Source organism: Macaca thibetana, chromosome 5, assembly GCF_024542745.1.
Source record: "Macaca thibetana thibetana isolate TM-01 chromosome 5, ASM2454274v1, whole genome shotgun sequence".
NCBI lineage: Eukaryota > Metazoa > Chordata > Mammalia > Primates > Cercopithecidae > Macaca > Macaca thibetana.
Window position 1 is genome coordinate 39,039,751 of NC_065582.1, and position 19,932 is coordinate 39,059,682.

The 19,932-nt window shown below is 36.0% G+C and overlaps 2 protein-coding genes across 7 annotated transcripts in view; one reads left to right on the forward strand and one right to left on the reverse strand.

Moving 5' to 3' along the window:
- RPS3A (ribosomal protein S3A) overlaps nucleotides 1–19,932 on the reverse strand; it is a 1,130,248-nt gene that overhangs the window by 327,098 nt on the left and 783,218 nt on the right. The gene's annotated exons all lie outside the window — the stretch shown is intronic.
- The window catches only part of LRBA (LPS responsive beige-like anchor protein), a 758,453-nt gene that overhangs the window by 247,500 nt on the left and 491,021 nt on the right, over nucleotides 1–19,932 (forward strand). For all 4 annotated transcript variants that reach the window (XM_050791167.1, XM_050791166.1, XM_050791168.1 and 1 more), the window contains one exon: nucleotides 18,148–18,256. In XM_050791167.1, coding sequence (XP_050647124.1) covers nucleotides 18,148–18,256 — 109 coding nt within the window. The remainder of the gene's footprint in view (nucleotides 1–18,147; nucleotides 18,257–19,932) is intronic.

Sequence of the window (19,932 nt, forward strand, 5' to 3'; positions counted from 1 at the left end):
CACGTGCTGGTCCATATTCTCAGCTCTGGGAATTTAGCAATGGTCAGAATAGACATGCCTGCCCTGATAGGGTTTATTTTAATTGGTAAAGTTAGACAATAAAGAAATTAAAAAGTTGATAGTATGTTCAGCAGATAAGTGATATGAGAAAGTTAAAACAAGGAGAGGGGGAGAATAGGTACAATCGGATACAGAGGACATTGCAGTGTTAAATAAGAGTGGTCAGAGTGGAATCTGAAAGGATGAATTTCTATGAATCGCTAAGGAAATGTCACTGACAATGAAGAGACAAAGGCAGTTATAAGAAGATAGAAGGTGGTAGATATTGTGCAGCAGAGGAATCTGCTGAATTCCAAGTGGAGAGTCAGGAGAGCCATTTCTCTGTATTTTTGCTTTTCTACATATAACTATCTTCACTCTCTTTTTATTTGCACATTCTAGAGAATAGATTCTTTCATAGTCCTAAGAAATTATTTTATCTAAAATAATCGGATAAAGGCTTGCAGCCTGGTCCTTTTGCTTCCATTCTAGCCTCTGTAATACCATGAGTTGTTTTAAAATGCTCAACTAGGGATTATCATGTAAAATAAGTTTGGAAAAACAGGTTGATGTCAGGATGTAACATTTATATTAAATTACTAAGGTTTTATATTCTCAGAATGAAATAACTTTATGGAGTATTTGCTATCTCCATTTAAACTGTAGTAAAGCATATGGATACCTTGTGGTCTCCCCGATCAAGGATATTGCCTTCCAGAAAAAGTGACTACTACCTGGGCTAAATTTCAATCAAGAAAGATCTAAATTGGCCTTAAATGTGTATGAAGCCCATTAAAATTTTTTTTTAAATTTAAATTAGTTTTTTCAGTCACCAACAAAATCTATTCTTTGTAAGGTTTCAGGTGTGTGTATTCTGTGATGTTAGAGCCTTTACATCCCTTATTCAAAGTTGTTACTGAGAGCTTTAACTGAGAAAGGTGCAGAGAGAGAACAATTTAGGGATTTTTGTGATACTTAATTATTGGATGTGCTGGGTGAGAGACAGAGAGAGATAGATGTCGTGAGGAGGCAGGTACATGGAGAGTTAGGCAATAATTCTTCACTATAAGAATAAAGGCTATGTTAATATATGGAGATGATATTTTGAAAAGTGAGGCTTTAGTAGTTCTCATATTACTGAAGAAAATCATTGGAAGCAATTTATCCCCTTCTCTGTAGCTAATTCTAAAGAAATTACTGTATTTAGAAGGATTGCCAATTCAGGAACATTATTTCCACATTCTCAATTATTAGAGTGTAGAAAGGTGGTAACTTTCCTTTCCCATCAATGGTCATGTCTAGTAGCAAAAATGACAGTTGCTGCTAATGGGGGTCACAGAAAGCCCAGGAAACAGAGCAGTAATATTGGAAAACTCTTGGTGAAAATGTGTATGTGCTTACCCAAGGTCTAGACTAGTATAATCAGATGTGGCCAATGGGCTGTAATGTAGTTATGGGAGATGGTTGTCATCATTACTGTTATTTATTGAGCCTCTAGTATGAATCTTTTCTAGTTGGTCACTTGATAGGGCTGTTTGTTTCCTAAGGCTGACACAAGCATTTTTTTCTTCCTTCTTGCACTGTAGGTGTAAATTATACATAGTTTTTTCTTCTTAATATTAAAATATGTGAATCGTTTTATGCTCTGCATTTAGACATTTAATCTACAGTAAACGCGACATTTTGAGGCTGCTTATAATAATTAAAACTTTAATTTACCTTTAATTCTTTGTTTGAAAGGATAGTTTACACAGCTATTAAATAAAATTGCTGTTCCTAAATATTGTATAATTTGCATATTTAGGAAAATAAGCATATAGATGAGAAAAATTGACCCCTTACAATAGCAAAAAAAAAAAAAAATAAAATCATTTAGATATCTAATTAGTTTAATTTTTGAAGTCATTTTAATATTTTCCTTAATGAAAGGATAAATAATATTGTGTGTGTATTTAAAACAATGAGAGGTATGTAGTCAGGACTTTCTCAGATACTTTGATTTTAAAACATTTTGTAAATTGTGAAGGAAAAGATATATATGCTTCCCTTCTTCTCTGAAAGTATTATTAACTACTTTACATATATCCCAGTCACTTTTTATAATATTCTTTTAAATAGTAAGGTTAGATGGTAATCATTTTGTATTATGCAGCGAAAATATTTCAAACTTAAATTTATGACACAGTTAAGTCTAAAAGCTCCATGGTTTTGCTGTTAACTGCTTAGATAAATTTAAATGCTTGAGAATATTTGGTTTGAAGTATTTCCGCAAACTATCCACTCATCAAATAATGATGGGGTATAGCCTACCTAAACAGTACCTGTTAGATATGTTTATTTAAAAAAAAAAAAAAGGAAAAATTTTTTTTACTCTTTTTTTTAAAGATTTTTCCTTTTTCCTTCCCTGCTTTCTTAATCAGTTCTGGTTAAGGAAGCACATCTTCTGAGAGAATAGAGTAATACACATATAATTCTAACAGAATGTTTATAAGATATTCTATAAACAAGTATATGCTGTATCTACAATAATCATTAGGGATAAGACTGACATAAAATAAGCTGGGCATTGTGGTTCACTCCTGTAATCCCAGCACTTTGGGAGACTAAGGTGGGAGGATTGCTTGAGCCCAGGAGTTGAAGACCAGCCTCAGCAACATAGCATGAGCCTGTATGTCTTTACAAAAAATTAGATAGTATGCACCTGTAGTCCTAGCTACTTGGGAATTTGAGGTGGGAGGATCACTTGAGGCCAGGATTTCCGAGACCAGCCTGGAACATGTAGCAAAAACGATATTAAAAATAAAGGTTGACATAAAGTAAAGGTCTTTGTAGGATAGAATTGCAGAATATTCCTCAGAGGGAAAGAGGAATGAAATGGATATGAAGGAATTAAGGTTTTGAATATAAAGAAAGGACAAAAAAGTAGATTGGGAGTGGTTTGTGGCACTCATTTTTTATCATTCATTCAGTATCTATTTATTGATTATAATCCGTATGCCAGGTACTATTCTGGAATCTGAGGATATAGCTGTGAATAAGTCTATGCTGTCATAAAGGAGAGAACAAATAATAAACAAGTAATCAAAATAAGACAATTTAGATAGTAATAAATGCTTAGAAGAAAACAAAGCAGAGTGATGCCATGAGAATAAACATATTGGCTTTTAGGGAGTATGGAGTGTTTAGAAAAATCTTGTGAAGGGGAAGCAGTTTGAATGAAGAGAAGTAACTAACCCTTTTGAGATGTATGTCACAACATTTTAAGGTGAGGAAACAGCAAGAGCAGAGGCCATAAGGAGTGAATAGTATTTGTGTATTATTTAAACAAATTGAAGGCCAGAGTGACTGGAACAAAATCAGCAAGAAAGAGAGTAAGGCTTGGGAATGTCAAGAGAACTTTTCAATATTCAGCTCATATAAGGCCCTGTAAGCTATGCTAAGAAATTGGATTAAACCTTATTCAGTAAGAGCAGAGTGTTTAATAGAGAAGTGGCATGATATAACTTACAGCGTTGTTTGTTTGTTTTGCTTATTTGTTTATTTTGTTTTTGAAACAGGCAGGGTCTCTGTTATACAGGCTGGAGTGCAGTGGCTTATGGCAGCTACATACTCCTGGCTAATGTGATCCTCCCACTTCCCTCCTGAGTAGTTGGGACCACAGGCACATGCCACCATGCCCAGCTATTTTTTTTTTTTTTTGGGTAGAGATAGGGTCTTGCTATGTTGTCCAGGCTGGTCTTGAGCTCCTGGGCTCAAGCAGCCCTTCTGACTTGGCCTCCCAAAGTGCAGGAATGATAGGCATGAGCCACTGGGGTTGTCTTTTCACTCTGTTGGTTTTGTCCTTTGATGCACAGAAGGTTGTTATTGTTGTTGTTTTTTCCTTTTTCCTTTATCTTTTTAAAAATAGACATGGAGTCTCACTATGTTGCCCAGGCTGGGCTCAAATTCCTGAGCTCAAGCAATCTTCCTGCTTTAGCCTCCCGCAGTGTTGGGATTACAGGTGTGAGCTGGTTTACCTGGCCCAGAAATTTTGATGTAGTCCAGTTTATCTATTTTTTTTCTGTTATTGCCTGTGCTTTTGGTATTACATCCTAGAAATCATTGCCAAATTCAGGGTCATGAAGCTTTTCCTTATGTTTTCTTTTAGGAGTTTTATTGTTATAACTCCTACATTTAGGTCTTTGATCCATTTTGAGGTAATTTTGTATATAATGTAAGTGCCTTAGTCTCTGTATGCTGCTATAAAAAATACCTGAGACTGGGTAATTTATAAATAATAGCAATTTATTTCTCACAGTTTTAGAGGCTTAGAAGTCCAAGATTAAGACACTGGCAGGTTTTAGTGTGTGATGAGGGCTGGGTCTCTGCTTCTAAGATGGCACTTTGAGCACTGTGTCTTCACGTGGTAGAAGCCGAAAGGGCAGAAGAGGCTTAAACATTGTGTGATGACTGTTCTTTAAAGGCCTTAATTCCATTCACTAGGGAGGAGCCGTTATGACCTAATGACGTCAGAAAGGCCTCATCTCTTAATACTATTGCATTGGAGATTAGGTTTCTGCAAGAATTTTGGAGGGGGATACAGATATTCAAACCATAGCAACAAGTATCCAATTTCTTTTTTCTTTTTTGTGAGATAGAATCTTGCTCTGTTGCCCAGGCTGGAGTGCAGTGGTGCCATCTTGGCTCACTGCAACCTTTACTTCCCAGGTTCAAGCGATTCTCCTACCTCAGCCTCCTGAGTAGCTGGGATTACAGGTGACCACCACCATGCCCAGCTAATTTTTGTATTTTTAGTAGAGACGGGGTTTCACCATGTTGGCCAGGCTGGTCTCGAACTCCTGACCTCGTGATCTGCCCGCCTCAGCCTCCCAAAGTGTTGGGATTACAGGTGTGAGCCACTGCGCCTGGCTCAATTTTATTCTTTTGTATGTTGATATCCAGCTTTCCCAATACCATGACTTACATTCTTAGAAATATGAATTGTGATAGGATCAGTATACAGGGCAAGAATGAGAGCAGATAAATCAGTGAAGATATTACTGAAGTATTCTATAAAAGAGGGAGTGGTGACTTAGAATGATGTGGTAGCAATGATGATGGAGAGAAGTAAACATATATGTGATGTATTTAATAGTTAAGGCAGTAGAACTTGCTTTTATGAATGGGATTTGGAGGTGAGAAAATGACAAAATCCAAGATTATTTCTTGGGTTTGAGTGGACTTTGGTGCTATTTATTTATTGTGGTGGAACAAACTGAGGTAGTGGTGGGGAAGAGGTATTATTGGCAGTGAGTAGGTAGAATCAAGAGCTCTGCTTTGGAAATGTTGGATTTGAAATGCTCTATTGGGTATCCAAGTTAAGATTTTAGTTGGACAGTTGGCTCTGTGAGTCTGAAATATAGGAGACTAAGGATAGTGTTAGAGATATAAACACAGGAATTAGTACTATGTAGGTGGGATTAAAAGTCATAGAACTGGATGAAATAATTTAGAGGGAGGAAAGAACACACAGCTGAGCTCTTGGACATTACAAGATTTGTAGGTAGTGCAGCGGAGGATGTAGCAAAGGGGACAGTGAAGAAAAAGCCGCTAGATAGGAGGAAAACCAAGAAAGTGCTATATATTATTGCAGAAGTTAAGAGAAGAACATGTTTTAAGAACCTTAAGAACCTTTTTGCAGTTATCTTGCTATTTATATATAGTCCTATAACTTTCCATACGAGATTGTGAACTCTTTGTGGACAGTGTTATTCATGTTTGTATTCCTTACAGTTAGCAGCTTAAAAGTGACTGGCAGAAGTGGATATTCAAAGAATTTCTTTTCCTTATAGGTGCTGCTGTGTCCCCAGCAATGATCAGGCACTGTTCTATGCTTTGGTTATGTAAAGAAAAATTATAAATGGTTGGTGCATTGTCAAATGGAAGACAGATTTGTAAATACATAATTGAAAATGTGTTATACAGAAAGTTTCAAAATAACAAGTACTAAAAAAGAGGCTTATGCACTTTGGTAGGGGATTACTTCTATGGAGAGAAAGCAGGTGTGGGATCAGGAAAGGTTTTGTAGTGAACCTTTACTTTGGTTTAGCTTTGAAGGTAGGTTAGATGGAATATGAAGTGAGGTCATTCCCGGGACAGTAGGAACAGTGGCAAAGGAGTGTATAGTAATAGGGTGTAATGTTTGGGAAAGTAGTTCCTGACCTGGAGTTCTTAGAGTATAAAATTTTAACAACAATGAGACTGATTTATAAGCCATGCAAAGTAGTCTCTTTTGTAGATCATGGGAAGCTGGCTGATGACTGATACCTTGTTAATGATACAGTGATGATCAGATCTTCATTTTAGAAAGATGACCCCAGTGAAGAATGGGCAAGAATAGTAAGACTCATGGAAAGAAGTTGGATTGGAAGCTATTATAATAATCAAAGACATGATCCTGAGTGCCAGTGAGTTTCCAGTGAAGGGCACTGGAAAATGTTACAAAGATAAACAACTTTTGGCCAGGCGTAGTGGCTCACACCTATAATTCCAGCACATTGGGAGGCTGAGGTGGGTGGATCACGAGGTCTGGAGATCTAGACCGTCCTGGCTAGATCTAGATGGTGAAACCCCGTCTCTACTAAAAATACAAAAAATTAGCCAGGTGTGGTGGCGGGCTTCTGTAGTCCCAGTTACTCGGAGGCTGAGGCAGGAGAATCGCTTGAACCAGGGAGGCGGAGGTTGCAGTGAGCTGAGATCATGCCACTGCCCTCCAGCCTGGGTAACGGAGCGAGACTCTGTCTCACCAAAAAAAAAAAAAAAAAAAAAAAAAAAAGAGAAAAATAACTATTAAAGTTATTGCAGAGGTAGAATGGGCAGTACTCAGTCTATTAGATCTGTAGGATGCTGAAGAAGGAAGATACGACTGATATTTCTAGCTTCAGTAACTGGATAAATAATGGATATCTTAACGGGGCAGAGAATGAAAGAATGAATGATCTCTGGATAGGGGACTATTTTGATAAATTACGGTACACTCCATCCACATGAGCCACTTGAAGCTGTTCTGATTACATACTGGTATACGGTTAAGTAAAATATACAAGTAGTATAGTATGACTTCTTAAATATTTAAAAATATTTTTACAAAACACACGAACATGTACATTTGTATATATATGCACATAAATACTGTATGTGTTTCATACATATGAACATAAATACTGTGTATGTTTCTATAAGTTTAGATAAATGTAAGGACAGGAACATAAACTACTGATGGTGGTGATGTATTCCGAAAAGTGAACAGGAAAGAGGGTTGGGAGCTTTCACTTGTTGCTTCATTATTAAAGTGTTGCATGGTTTTTAAATGCTACATAACCAGAAAAATGAATGAAACATCAAGACAGAAAATTATCCGTCTACCTATCTGAGTGTATGTGTCAGTAAATGGACATCTTGAAAACTACATAATAGAAAGGGATGTTTTGGTTCTCTTGAAAATGGAACACACAAGATTTTTTCTTGGCCGGTCGTGGTGGCTCAACGCCTGTAATCCCAGCACTTTTGTAGGCCAAGGCGGGTGGATCATGAGGTCAGGAGATCGAGAGCATCCTGGCCAACAAAGTGAAATCCCGTCTCTACTAAAAATCCAAAAATTACCTGGGCGTGGTGGCGCATGCCTGTAATCCCAGTTACTCAGGAGGTTGAGGCAGGAGAATCGCTTGAACCAGGGAGCCAGAGGTTGCAGTCAGATGAGATAGCGCCACTGCACTCTAGCCTGGTGACAGAGTGAGACTCCATCTCAAGGAAAAAAAAAAATTTTTCTCTTGATAACTTTGTTCATACTGTTATCTGAAGTATCTTTCTCTCTTTGTTGCTTTTGCCCTTTGTTTAAGGCTCATCTTCGTGCTCTAATTTTCTATTGGAGCTTTTTTTCATCTTTAGTAGATTATTGTGATCTTTGCTTCTGTAGAGATATGATAGCAAACGTATTTTTATGTTCTAATTTTATTTGTATTGCTTATTTTATAACAAATTCCCACAAATTTTGCAGCTTGAAACAATTTTATGTTTACTATCCTACAGTTTCTATGGGTCAGCAGTCTAGACTCAGCTGGATCTTCTGCTTAGGGTTTTACAAGTCTACAATAAAGGTGTTGGTCAAACTGCATTTCTTTCTGGAGCTTGGGGTCACAAATTTCTTGGCAGAATTCAGTTCCATGCTGTTGTGGGACTGAGTTTCCCATTTTCTTGTTTACTGTCACTGTGAGGATGCTCTCAGATCCTACAGGCTGTCCATACTTCCCTGTCTCATGGCCTTGTCACACATAGCCACTTACTTCTTCTTCAAGGGTGGCAGGAGAATCTCTGCAGTGTGCTAGGGCAGAGCTTTATTACATAAGTACCAGAGTGATTATCCCATCACCATTGGCATGTAAAGTAACCTAATTAAGGAATGATTATCCCATAATCTTTACCATATTCTGTTTGCTAGAAGGAAGTGCCAGATTTTGCCCAGGTTGAACTCAGGGGGTTGGGATCATATAAAGCCACGACTCACTGGAGGTCACATTAGGGTATGTCTACCATAGCACTTATATTAATATGAATTTCAAGCTGGAAAGGACTCCAGTGTATTCTCTTTTTCCCCAACTAAAATATAATGAAAGGTCATCTTTGCTGCTTAGCCTAGTCTATAATGTAATAGGTGTTGAACAGATGTTTGACAGTGTTTTTAAAAGGCAGAGGCACAAAAATGTTAAAAGATCAGAATTAGCACTCAAAAGATTTATTGTTATAATGTGTATGAAATGATGAAACGTTTATTTTTAGGGCATTGGCTATGAAACAGCATAAATTAAAGCTGAGAATATTACAAAGGAAATATTGACAAGATTTGTTGATTGATTAGGGGCCTGGAGGATGGTGGTAGAGAAGAGGAAAGAGACTAGAGTAACTTTGAGGTTACTTGTTTGGGGACTAGTAGGATAGTGTGCCATTGACTAATCAATTCAATTAATGTTTGAAAGTACAAGGCAAAGGCAATATATTGATGTTAAATTCACAATGTGGTTTTAGGTCTCTAGAGGGAAACTAAGAACCCAAACTAGTATTTCACATCTGTACTCTTGAAAGCCCTTGCTTTCTCTATCTGTAGAATCAGAGGAAGTTATTCATTAGTGGGTTTTAAAATTACACTAGGGATTGTTTTTGTCTGTAATGCCTAAATGAGTACTGTTTAATAGCATTTGAAAAGAAATACCCTGATGATGTCATCCCAAAATCACAGATAAGGTATTGCACTAACTTCTAAAGTAGCTGGAAGACAGTTTGGGGATAGAAGAGAGAGTCTGACAGAGCTGGATTCAAATTATGATAGTGTATGTGAGCCTAATAGAGATCGAAACAAAGTGATAGAATGGCAGAAAGCTTCTTTATTTTCTTTAAGGATTTTCTGTTTTCCTTTCTTTTGATTGTTGATTGTTGTAAAGCTTCAAAGAACAGAGAAATATAAGGAGGAGGACTTAAGCCTCACTCGCTAGCCCAGACATGTGCTTTTTCTGTAAAAGGCCAGATAGGACTTAAGCCTCACTCGCTAGCCCAGACATGTGCTTTTTCTGTAAAAGGCCAGATAGTTCTTTAGGCCTTGCAGTACACATGGTCTTTTTCACAACTGGTCAACTCAGTGTAGTATGGTGATTTGAAAACAGCCATGGATAACACTTAAACAAATGGGCCTAGTTGTGCTCCTATAGAATGTACTAACCAAAAACTGTTGGCAGGCTAGATTTGATACACATACCTTAATTTGCTGACCCCTGTTCTAGATTATTGGCAATTAAAATAAAGTATATTTTCTTTTATATGTTCCCCAAGCTCATATTATTCATAATATTCCTCAGGTTTATTTTTCCTCTTAGCGTATATTGTGGACATCATTTTGTCAATTTGGAACAATCTACTTTTATTGTATGATTGTATATTTTGATTATTTAAGATTCTCACTTTCATAGATAGTGTTGTAGTGAAATTCATTGATTCTCAAGGAATATTTTCCACATGTTTTTCTGCACTGTGGGAACGTGTTCATATAGCACATTATTAAGAGTGCTGGCAGGGTGCGGTGGGTCACGCCTGTAATTCCAGCACCCTGGACGGCCAAGGCAGGTGGATCATTTTAGGTCAGGAATTCAAGACCAGCCTGGCCAACATGGTGAAACCCTGTCTCTACTAAAAATACAAAAATTAGCTGGGGGTGGTGGCTCATGTACCTGTAATCCCAGCTACTTGGGAGGCTGAGACATGAGAATCACTTGTACCCAGGAAGCGGAGGTTGCAGTGAGTCGAGATCCTGTCACTGCACTCTAGCCTGGGCAACAGAGTGAGACTCTATCTCCAAAAAAAAAAAAAAAAAAAAAAAAAAAAGTGTGATCATTGCTGTGGATCCATGTTTCTGTTTGTTTTTTTGTTTGTTTGTTTTTTGAGACAGAGTCTTACTTTGTCGCCCTGGCTGCAGTGCAGTGATAACATCACAGTTCACTGCAGCCTCCACCTCCTGGGCTCAGGTGATTCTCCTGCCTTGGCCTCTTGAGTAGCTGAGACTACAGGTATGCACCACCATGCTCAGCTAATTTTTTTTTTTATTTTATTTTTAATTTTTTTTGTAGAGAAGAGGTCTCTTTATTTTACCCAGGCTGGTCTCAAGCTCCTGGGCTCAAGCAGTCTTAATTCTAAGTGCTGGGATTATAGGCATGAGCCACTGTACCTGGCCTTATTTATATTTTAAATAAAAACATTGCTACAAAGTGAGGCAAGTGCCCTGTGGAATGGGAGTAAGTTCATGTCATTGTTGATGACTGCTGGGTGTAACTTTTGTAGGTGGGCATTTTCTAGTGGCACTTTTTAGCCACTTTTGTTATATAAATTTAAAAAATAATCCTTACAGGCCATGTATGTTCATGCCCATAATTTCAGCACTTTGGGAGGCTAAGGCAGTAGGATCCCTTGAGCTCAGGAGTTTGAGACCAATGTAGACAACATAGTGAGACCCTGTCTCTATAACGCCAAAATAACTTGCAGGATACGATGGCACATGTAAGTAGTCCCAGGTACTCAGCAGACTGAGGTAGGCAGATCACTTGAGCTTGGGAGGTTGAGGTTTCTGTGAGCCATAATTGCACCACTGCACTTCAGCCTGGGTGACAGAGCGAGACCTTGTCCCTAATAATAATAATGATAATAATAATAATAATAATAATAATAATTCTATCCCTGTACACTCTATCTTCCCGACTCCTATTAAAGAAGGAAGTTTAGAAGACCTATACATAACAAACATGTTCCAGATTACATAAAGTGAATCATTCTGTTGATATGTTTATAAGTAAATGGTGTTATAAAAGCATTAATCAGCATGGGTCATTTGTTTATACATCCAAGACATTTTATTATAAGATTTAGAACTCTGTAGGCATTATCAGTGTTCCATATGAGTCCCTTTATATAGAGGTAGCACTGAAGGTAGCCATTTCTTAATCTCTTAACTTCTAATACCATAGTTTTATTTTTTTAATTTTTATCTTTATATAAGGCAGTTCATACATTTTATATTTTTGTGTGTTTTTGCTCAATATTGTTAGTGAAATTCATATTGTTATGCATAATACTAATTCTTTTTGTTCCTACTTAGGATTTTACTTTATGAAAGTCCAACATTTTAAAAATTAGCTATATTTTTAATGGACATTTGGGTAGTTGCTAATGTTTGGTTATTGTAAATAATTGCCATGAACATTTTAATTAATATATTCTGTGATTATAAGAGTCCATGTTACTTCACATCTTTGATATAACTTGGTAATGCCAGCCTTTTAAACATATAGCCATTCTGGTGGAGTATAGTATATTTTATAGTTTTAATTTTTATTTCCTTGATTACTAGTATTGCTGAACAACTTTTCGTAATCTTATTCACCATTTGGAAATCTTCTTTTGTGAAGTGCTTGTGTTCTTTTCCCATTTTAAAAATTGTGATCATTTTCTTTTATTTGTAAGAGGCTTTTTAATATTTTTAAGATATCAGTTTCTCATTAGTTGTAATTATTCCAAATATATTCTCCCTCTCTGAAGTTTGGTTTTTAATTCTCTTAGTAGTGGCTTTCATAAACACAAGTCTTTAAATTTTGATGTGGTTCATTTTGTCACTATTTTTCTTATGTTTTGTGTATTTTTGTTTGATGCAGTAAGTCTTTACATTGACCCAGCCAGGAAGATGCTCTCTTATGTAATCTTCTAGAAACTTTTTAAACTTCCTGAAATCTTTAGGTCTTCTCTAGGATTCGTTTGGAATTGGTTTGTTTGTATGGTTTGAGGTAGAAGTCAAGGTTAATTTGTCCATATGAGCATCAGTTGATCTAAGACCAGTTTTTGGAAAAGACCATCTTACTTTTAAGTCATTTAATATCATTATCATGATTTTCATCTCTGTTCCCCTCTTCAAGAATGTCTCACGTATTCTTGTTTGTTTACATTTTCTATGGCTTTTAGAATTAAATTTGAACTCATCAGATTATGCAGAGAGACCTACTAGGATTTTGATTGGACTGTATCTATAAATAGCTTTGTGGAGAATTGATATCTTTATAATACAGGCCTTTCCCTTTCATGAACATAGTATACTTTTTTCTTTAAGTTTTTTTTTTAACTTCTTTTACCATTCTTTCTGTTTGACATGCAGAATTCTAGCACATTTTTCTTTCCTTTTCCTACATATTTTGATGGTTTTGAATGCTTTTCAAATAGTATTTAAAAATCGTTTTTACTTTGTTAGTAACCTATAAAAAGAATCTAGTTGATTTTTGTGTATTTGCCTTAAACCCAATGACCTTTCTAAATTCAATTATTAATTTTAATTGTTTACATATTTGTTTTGGATTTTTTCAGTATTTCAAATAACTTTTAACTTTATCTTCTAAAGTGTATTTTTATTTTCTATTTAATTTCTGTTCTTATCCTTAGTTTACTTTCAGTGTTCACTGGCTGTTCTTTTTCTAATTTCTTCAGTTCAATACTTGCATAATTTATTTTGACATTTTTTTTCTTCTTTAGTGTTTTTATTCAGTATATCAGTTTCCCTCTAAGCATTGGTTTAAGGTTTATCTAAATCCACAGATTTTGGCACATTGTTTTTACTACGTTTTACTGCAAACATTTCCTAATTTCCATTATGATATATTCTTTTATGTGTGAGTTTTTTTCAGAGTTGCATTCTTTAGTTTTTAGACATGGAATGATATTACTTAATGACTGCTATGTTAATAATATTATCACAACTTAGCCTTAAAGAAACATACATTTATTATCTCAATTTTTTTTGGTCAGGAATCTAGGCATGGCTTAGTTGGGCCTCTCCTTCAGGTTCACTTACAAGGCTGCAGTTAAGGTGTTGGCCAGAGTTGCAGTTTTATTTGAGGTTTGACTAGGAAAGGATCTGCTTCCATGATCATGTGACTGTTGGCAGAATTCAGTTCATTCTGAGTCGTTAGACTGAGAATCTGAATTCCTTGTGAGCTGTTGTCTGGGGCTCTACTCAGCTCCTTGCCGTGGAGGCCTCTACACAGGGCAGCTCATAACATGGCAGGTTTCTTTAGCTTAGCCATTAAGGGAGAGTGTCAATAGAGTCTGCTAGCAAGATGCAAGTTACCGTCTTGTTTAATGTAATTATTGAAGTGTTATTCCTTCATTGTTGCCATATTTTCTTGCTTAGAGGCAAGTCCCATCTCCTTCCTACACTGTAAAGGAGAAGATTACATAATGCTGTGGATAACAGGAGGTTAGGAAAATTGGTGGTCAGCTTAGAGCTTCTTGCAGAGTGATCTATATCGTGTTATTTCTAGTTTAATTGAAGTATATCAAAGAACATACTCAGTATGATTTTATCACTTGAAATTCGCTATAAATTGCTTTATGACCCCACATTTTGCCTATTTTTTGTATATATTCCATGTTTACCTGAAAATGATATTTATTATTCTCTTACTGGGTATAATGTTCTCGATATGTCAGTCAGGTCAGGTTAAAAAGTATTCTATAACTTTTTATATTCTATATCTGGTAGTAGGCCGTATTCTTAGGAGCATACAAATTTAGAATCTCAAAATACTAAATTTCTGTGTGTGTAGTTCATTTATCCTTTTATTAATTTAACAGGTTTATCTTGTTATTTCTGTTTGCTTCTTATACTAATACAAGTTTATTATCTTTCTTTTAGCTTTTAAAAATTGTTCATGTTTTCTGAAACTATGCTTTTCAATCTTTGTTCAACCTTATATTGAAATCATGTCACTTACAAGCATCATATACTTAAAAAAATTGATTTGACAATAATTTTACTACTAAATGTTTACTTTCTATGTATTTCTGATACGTTTAGATTAAAATTTATCATCTTATTATTTATGTCCTTTATATTTGCTCCATATCTTATGTTTCTTTTTTTTCCCCCCTTCTTTTGAGCTAAGTATTTGTTCCTTATTTTTTTCCCCATTAACTTGATGGTTGTATATTATTTTAAATACCTTTAGTGGTTACCCAGAGATTCTAGTATGAATATTATAATTAACATCTTACATAAACTGATTCTTTTGCCAATCTATGTATGATACAAGAAACTTACAATAGTAATTCATTTGGTTTCTCTTGCCTTGTATGCTGTGGTTATATATTTTAGATTGCAGTATTTTTTAATTCTAGAAGTTACATAATTATTGCAAATATTCATTATTCTTTTCGATTTACCCACGTTTGTCATTTTCATTGCTCCAATTGTTTTCCTTGACTTGTATCAATCTTACATTATTTTTCATCTTTATGAAGAATGTTGGTTGGCTGGTGACAAATCCTCCCTATTTTATTTGTCATGGAATGTTCTTATTTTGCTTTTGGTGATGAGGAAAAGTTTTCCTCTAACCTCTTAGGTTTGTTGTTTGGGGATCTGTGAATTAAACAGACAAACACAGATTAGCAAGAAAAAAGACCTATTTTTAGTCATAAATAAGTATATCAGAATTCGGCCGGCTGCTTTGGCTCACGCCTGTAATCTCAGCACTTTGGGAGGCCAAGGCAAGTGGGTCACCTGAGGTCAGGAGTTCAAGACCACCCTGGCTAACATGGTGAACCCTCGTCTCTACTAAAAATACAAAAATTAGCCGGGCATGATGACGGGTGCCTGTAATCTCAGCTACTTGGGAGGCTGAGGCGGGAGAGTCGCTTGAACCCAGGAGGCGGAGGTTGCGGTGAGCCGAGATCATGCTATTATACTCCAGCCTGGGCGACAGAGCAAAACTTCATCTCAAAAAAAAAAAAAAAAAAAAAAAAAAAAAAAAAAGAATTCACAGAAAAATGTGACTCAAGGAAGGGGTTAGAATTTGGGTTATATACATACCATTTTAATAGGGTAAAAGTGAGGTAATGAAGGACACATTTGGGGAAGCTAATGATTTTGCGCATAGTAAGTAGGCCCTTAGGAGAATAGTTAAGTGATATTACAGTTTTGCAACAACGTCTATTTAGATAATTTCTTATCCTGGTACTAACTTCTCGTCTTTACTGATAATAGTCAATCTTCCTTGGTTGCAAAACTCCCTGGGAAGGGATTGATGAAAGCTGAATTCTTTTGGGAGCTTCTCTGTTTAGGCAGATAAAGGAAGTTCAGAAAAAGACTCTTTTTTTTCCGACAGTGGTATATTCTGGACCCTTTAAATCTCATTATTGAAGGATACTTTTTGAGGATAGAATTCTTTTCTCCCTTCCCTTCCCTTCCCTTCCCTTCCCTTCCCTTCCCTTCCCTTCCCTTCCCTTCCCTTCCCTTCCCTTCCCTTCTTTCCTCCTTTCCTCCCTTTCTTTCCTTTCTTTCCTTTCTTTCCTTTCTTTCCTTTCTTTCCTTTCTCTTTCTCTTTCTCTCTTTCTCTATCTCTTTCTCTTTCTCTTTCTTTTTCTCTTTCTCTTTCTCTTTTTCTTTTTCTTTCTTTCGTCGGAGTCTTGCTCTGTCGCCCAGGCTGGAGTGCGATGACGCGATCTCGGCTCACTGCAAGCTTCGCCACCCAAGTTCAAGCCATTCTTCCACCTCAGCCTCCCTAGTATCTGGGATTACAGGCACCTGCCATCATGCCTGGCTAATTTTTGTATTTTTAGTAGAGACAGGGTTTCACTACGTTAGCTAGGCTGATCTTGAAGAGGATAGAATTCTTAGGTGGTTGGTTTTTTTGTTTTGAGACAGGATCTCTCTCTGTTGCTCAGGCTGGAGTGCTGTGGTGGGATCATAGCTAGCTATAACTTGAAACTCATTGACTCAAGTGATCCTTCTGCCTCAGGCTCCTGAGTAGCTGGGACCATAGGCATGTACCACCATGCTGAGCTAATTAAAAAAAACTTTTTTGGTAGAGATGGAATCTCACTACATTGCCAAGGCTGGTCTTGAACTACTGGCCTCATGTGATCCTCTCGCCTGGGCCTCCCAAAGTGCTGGGATTATAGGTGTGAGCCACTGGCCTGGCCTTTTAGGTAGTATTTTTGTTTAGTATTTTAAATAGGTCATTGCATTCTTCTCTGGCTTCCATTAGGCTTATTGTTGCTCTTTTGAAGGCCTCTCCCCCTGTCTGCTATTAAGAGTTTTTTTCTTTGATAGTTTTACTATTACTGCCTAAGCGGGGTATCCTTGAAAACCCTGCTTGGGTTTTGTAGCACTCCATCAACATATCGCTCAGTGTTTTTTCCCAATTTTGAAAAATCTTGGCCATTATCTCTTCAAATATGGCTTCTTTCTAATTATGTGTCTACTCTTTCTTACACTATAGATACACTTATATTAGATCCTTTTACCATGTCCTGTATGTCTGTTATTTACTTTGTTCAATTTTCAGTAAGTTTTCTTACTATGTTTCAGTCTAGTTGTCATTGACCTATCTTTCAGTTAATTTTTCCTTTTTTGGCTGAGCTTAATAACCCAGTAAATCTATTTTTATATTTATTTATTTTTTCAGTACGTTTACAGTTTTCATTCTTTATTGGAATTCTCTATTACACAATGAGTTCTAAACATATTAACTACATTCATTTCAATGTCCAGATGTGAACCAGTTTCTATTTAGTTTTCATTTGTATGATATTGTCTCTTGTGCCTGTTAATTGGTGACTGAATGCTGAAAATTGTATTTTAAAATTGCAAGGGTAAATTTAAGCCTCTATGATATTATCTTCCTTTAGAAAGGACTTCCTTTTGGTTTCTGATTAGCAGTTAGACTAATAGCTGATTGTATTAATTTAGGGTCTGAGCTGACTCAAGGGTTGGGTTTTTTTTTTTTTTTTTTAAAGTTCTTGTGAGAGTTTGGCCTATTTTGCCTTCTCCTAGTGTGCAGCCCTTTTGAGGTCCTCTGAAAACCTGGGGTTTTACTATGGCCCTCCTGCATTGCTATTTCTGATTTTTTTCTCCCCGCCCTGAAAGCTTTGCTTAGCTTTTTGGCTGCCAGTTAACCTAAATACCAATCACCAGGTGTTCTCTGAAGGTCTGTTTCAGTGTTTTGAGGCCTGATCTATTTCTTGCTTTCTGGGGTATGCCTGATACCTGTTGTAACTCTTGGGTAGTCTACCAAGACTCCCCCACGTTGACAGACTGCGAACCTCAGTTTTTTTCTGTTTATCTTTGTGAGACTAGTGACAGGTCTGTGTAGCTGTTCTGTTCTCACTTGGGAATAGCAAATGCTTTAATGTAAAAAGTCAAACTGATTGTCTTTTGTGTGCTTTCTTCTCTGTGATCTTCCCTGGTTAATTTTGGCTGCCTTGGTAACTTTCCAGTGCATTTTAAAAGATTAAAACACAACTTTAATCTAGTATTTTTAGTTGCTTTTGTTACATGGCTAGTCTGATAGAAGCCAATCTGCTATTGCCAGAAGGGTAAGCTTTTGCTGTTGTTACATTCCTCAATTATTTAGTGTGAAATAATGGTACCTCATTGTGTATGATGTCAAAAGAAGGAAGTAAGGATTCCTTCCTCTCCACAGTAAGCAGTGAATAATCATTTATGTTGTGTGTGAATACATATATTTATTTGATAACATTCATTTTTTACAGATTGCTTAGCCAGACAATGAAAGATCATCTAGTAAGAGTAGCAAATGAAGCTGAATTTATCCTGAGCAGGCAGAGAGCAGAAGATATTCACAGACATGCGGAATTTGAGGTAGGTTACACATGTGGTTGGTGTGTGGAAATTACCGTTTTTTAATGATAATCATGGCAAATTGTCCCGGTAAAATGGCAGGTCCAAAGAAACATAGTATACGTCATCAAAAAATTAAAATCTAGGTTTATTGGAGAGTCATGGGGGTTCTTGGAGATAGTACGTGTCTCTTTAGCCTCTGGTCTCAGTTGCAGTTGAGCTACCAGAGAAGCTTGATCAGAGAAGCTTCTTGTTTGGCTGATCTAATGTTAATAATCAGAGGTGAGTCTTGACTCTGATGGTTTTCCTATAAAGAAAACTGGTGAAGGAGTTCTCCCTTTCTGGGCAAAACAGAGCTAGTTAGCCAGAAATGAAAATCTCTATGGCAAAGGTAAGATCATCCAGGTTTCTCGAGAGGAACTGAACACACAGGTGTGAAATTTCTCTGTCTTTAGGGTTTGGAGCATAATATTATTGTAGCTGAGGAAATGAGGGAGCATACACCTTTCTCCTTGGATTATCATAGGAGAGGACTAAGTGATAAACCCATCCCGGGACCATTGCTTATCTCAGTAGTTGTGCCTGAACATGTATAAGAAATATAAATTTCTACAGGAAATTAATGGTTTTGTAGCTATAAAAATGACCCAAATTCACCTAAGGTAAACTAGAAAATTTGACAAGTAGTACATTTGTTATAGAATTGGAAAAATATTTAGAAGCACTGTATAGCTTCTAACATATCAAGAACAGATAAACTCATACGTTGCTGACATTTTTCTGGTACATTAGAAAAGATGAAAAATCTTCCAAGTGAATTTTACACAATCAGCAAATCTGAAAATTATTCTAGAAAAATAAAACTCTAGAAGACCAATTTCGCTTAAGAATATAAGTACAATATTTAAACTATAACTTTAAATAACATAATTCATCAATATAAAGAATGAATTATATAGTATGATGACTGAAAACTTTTACTGGAATTATAAAATGTTTATTTTGGGATATCTACCTGCAAAATAAATTACATCAACAAATTAAAAATAGAAAAAACATGAAGATATCAGTAAAGGTAGAAAAAAAGCATATGATGATTTTTAGCTGCCAGCCCTATTAAAACTCAGAGAAAAAGATTTATATAAGGAAACATACAAATATGGTAAAGACTATTAAATATTTTAAATGATTAAAGTCATCTCTTTTAAAATCAGGAAAAATGAGTGATACTTACTATCAGTGTTGTTAACATATTTTTTTGATGTTCTTGCAAGTGTAAGATATAGCTAATATAAATACTATTAAAGAAAGAAATAAGAGTAGTTTCAAATTTCTAATGCTGTGGTCTAGGAAAATCTAATTCCTGTGTCCTGAGGTGTACCTGGATCTTGAACGTTTTTCTACCAGAGTTAATAAAAGAATTTGGTGAGATTATTAGATATGAGAGAGTTATGCAAAAAATTAATAGCTTTTCTTTGAAAGTCAGTAACCAGCTAAGAATGGACATCAGAAATACAGTGTGTTCATAGATATGACAAAAACAATGTTTTGGGCCAAATTCTGCAAGAAAAGTACACATGCTCTTTGGAATGAAGCTACAAAATTTTATTAAAGCAAATAAGATAAAATATAAACTGTCACTCATGTCTGTTGTGAAGAGACCACCAAACAGGCTTTGTGTGAGCAACAAGGCTATT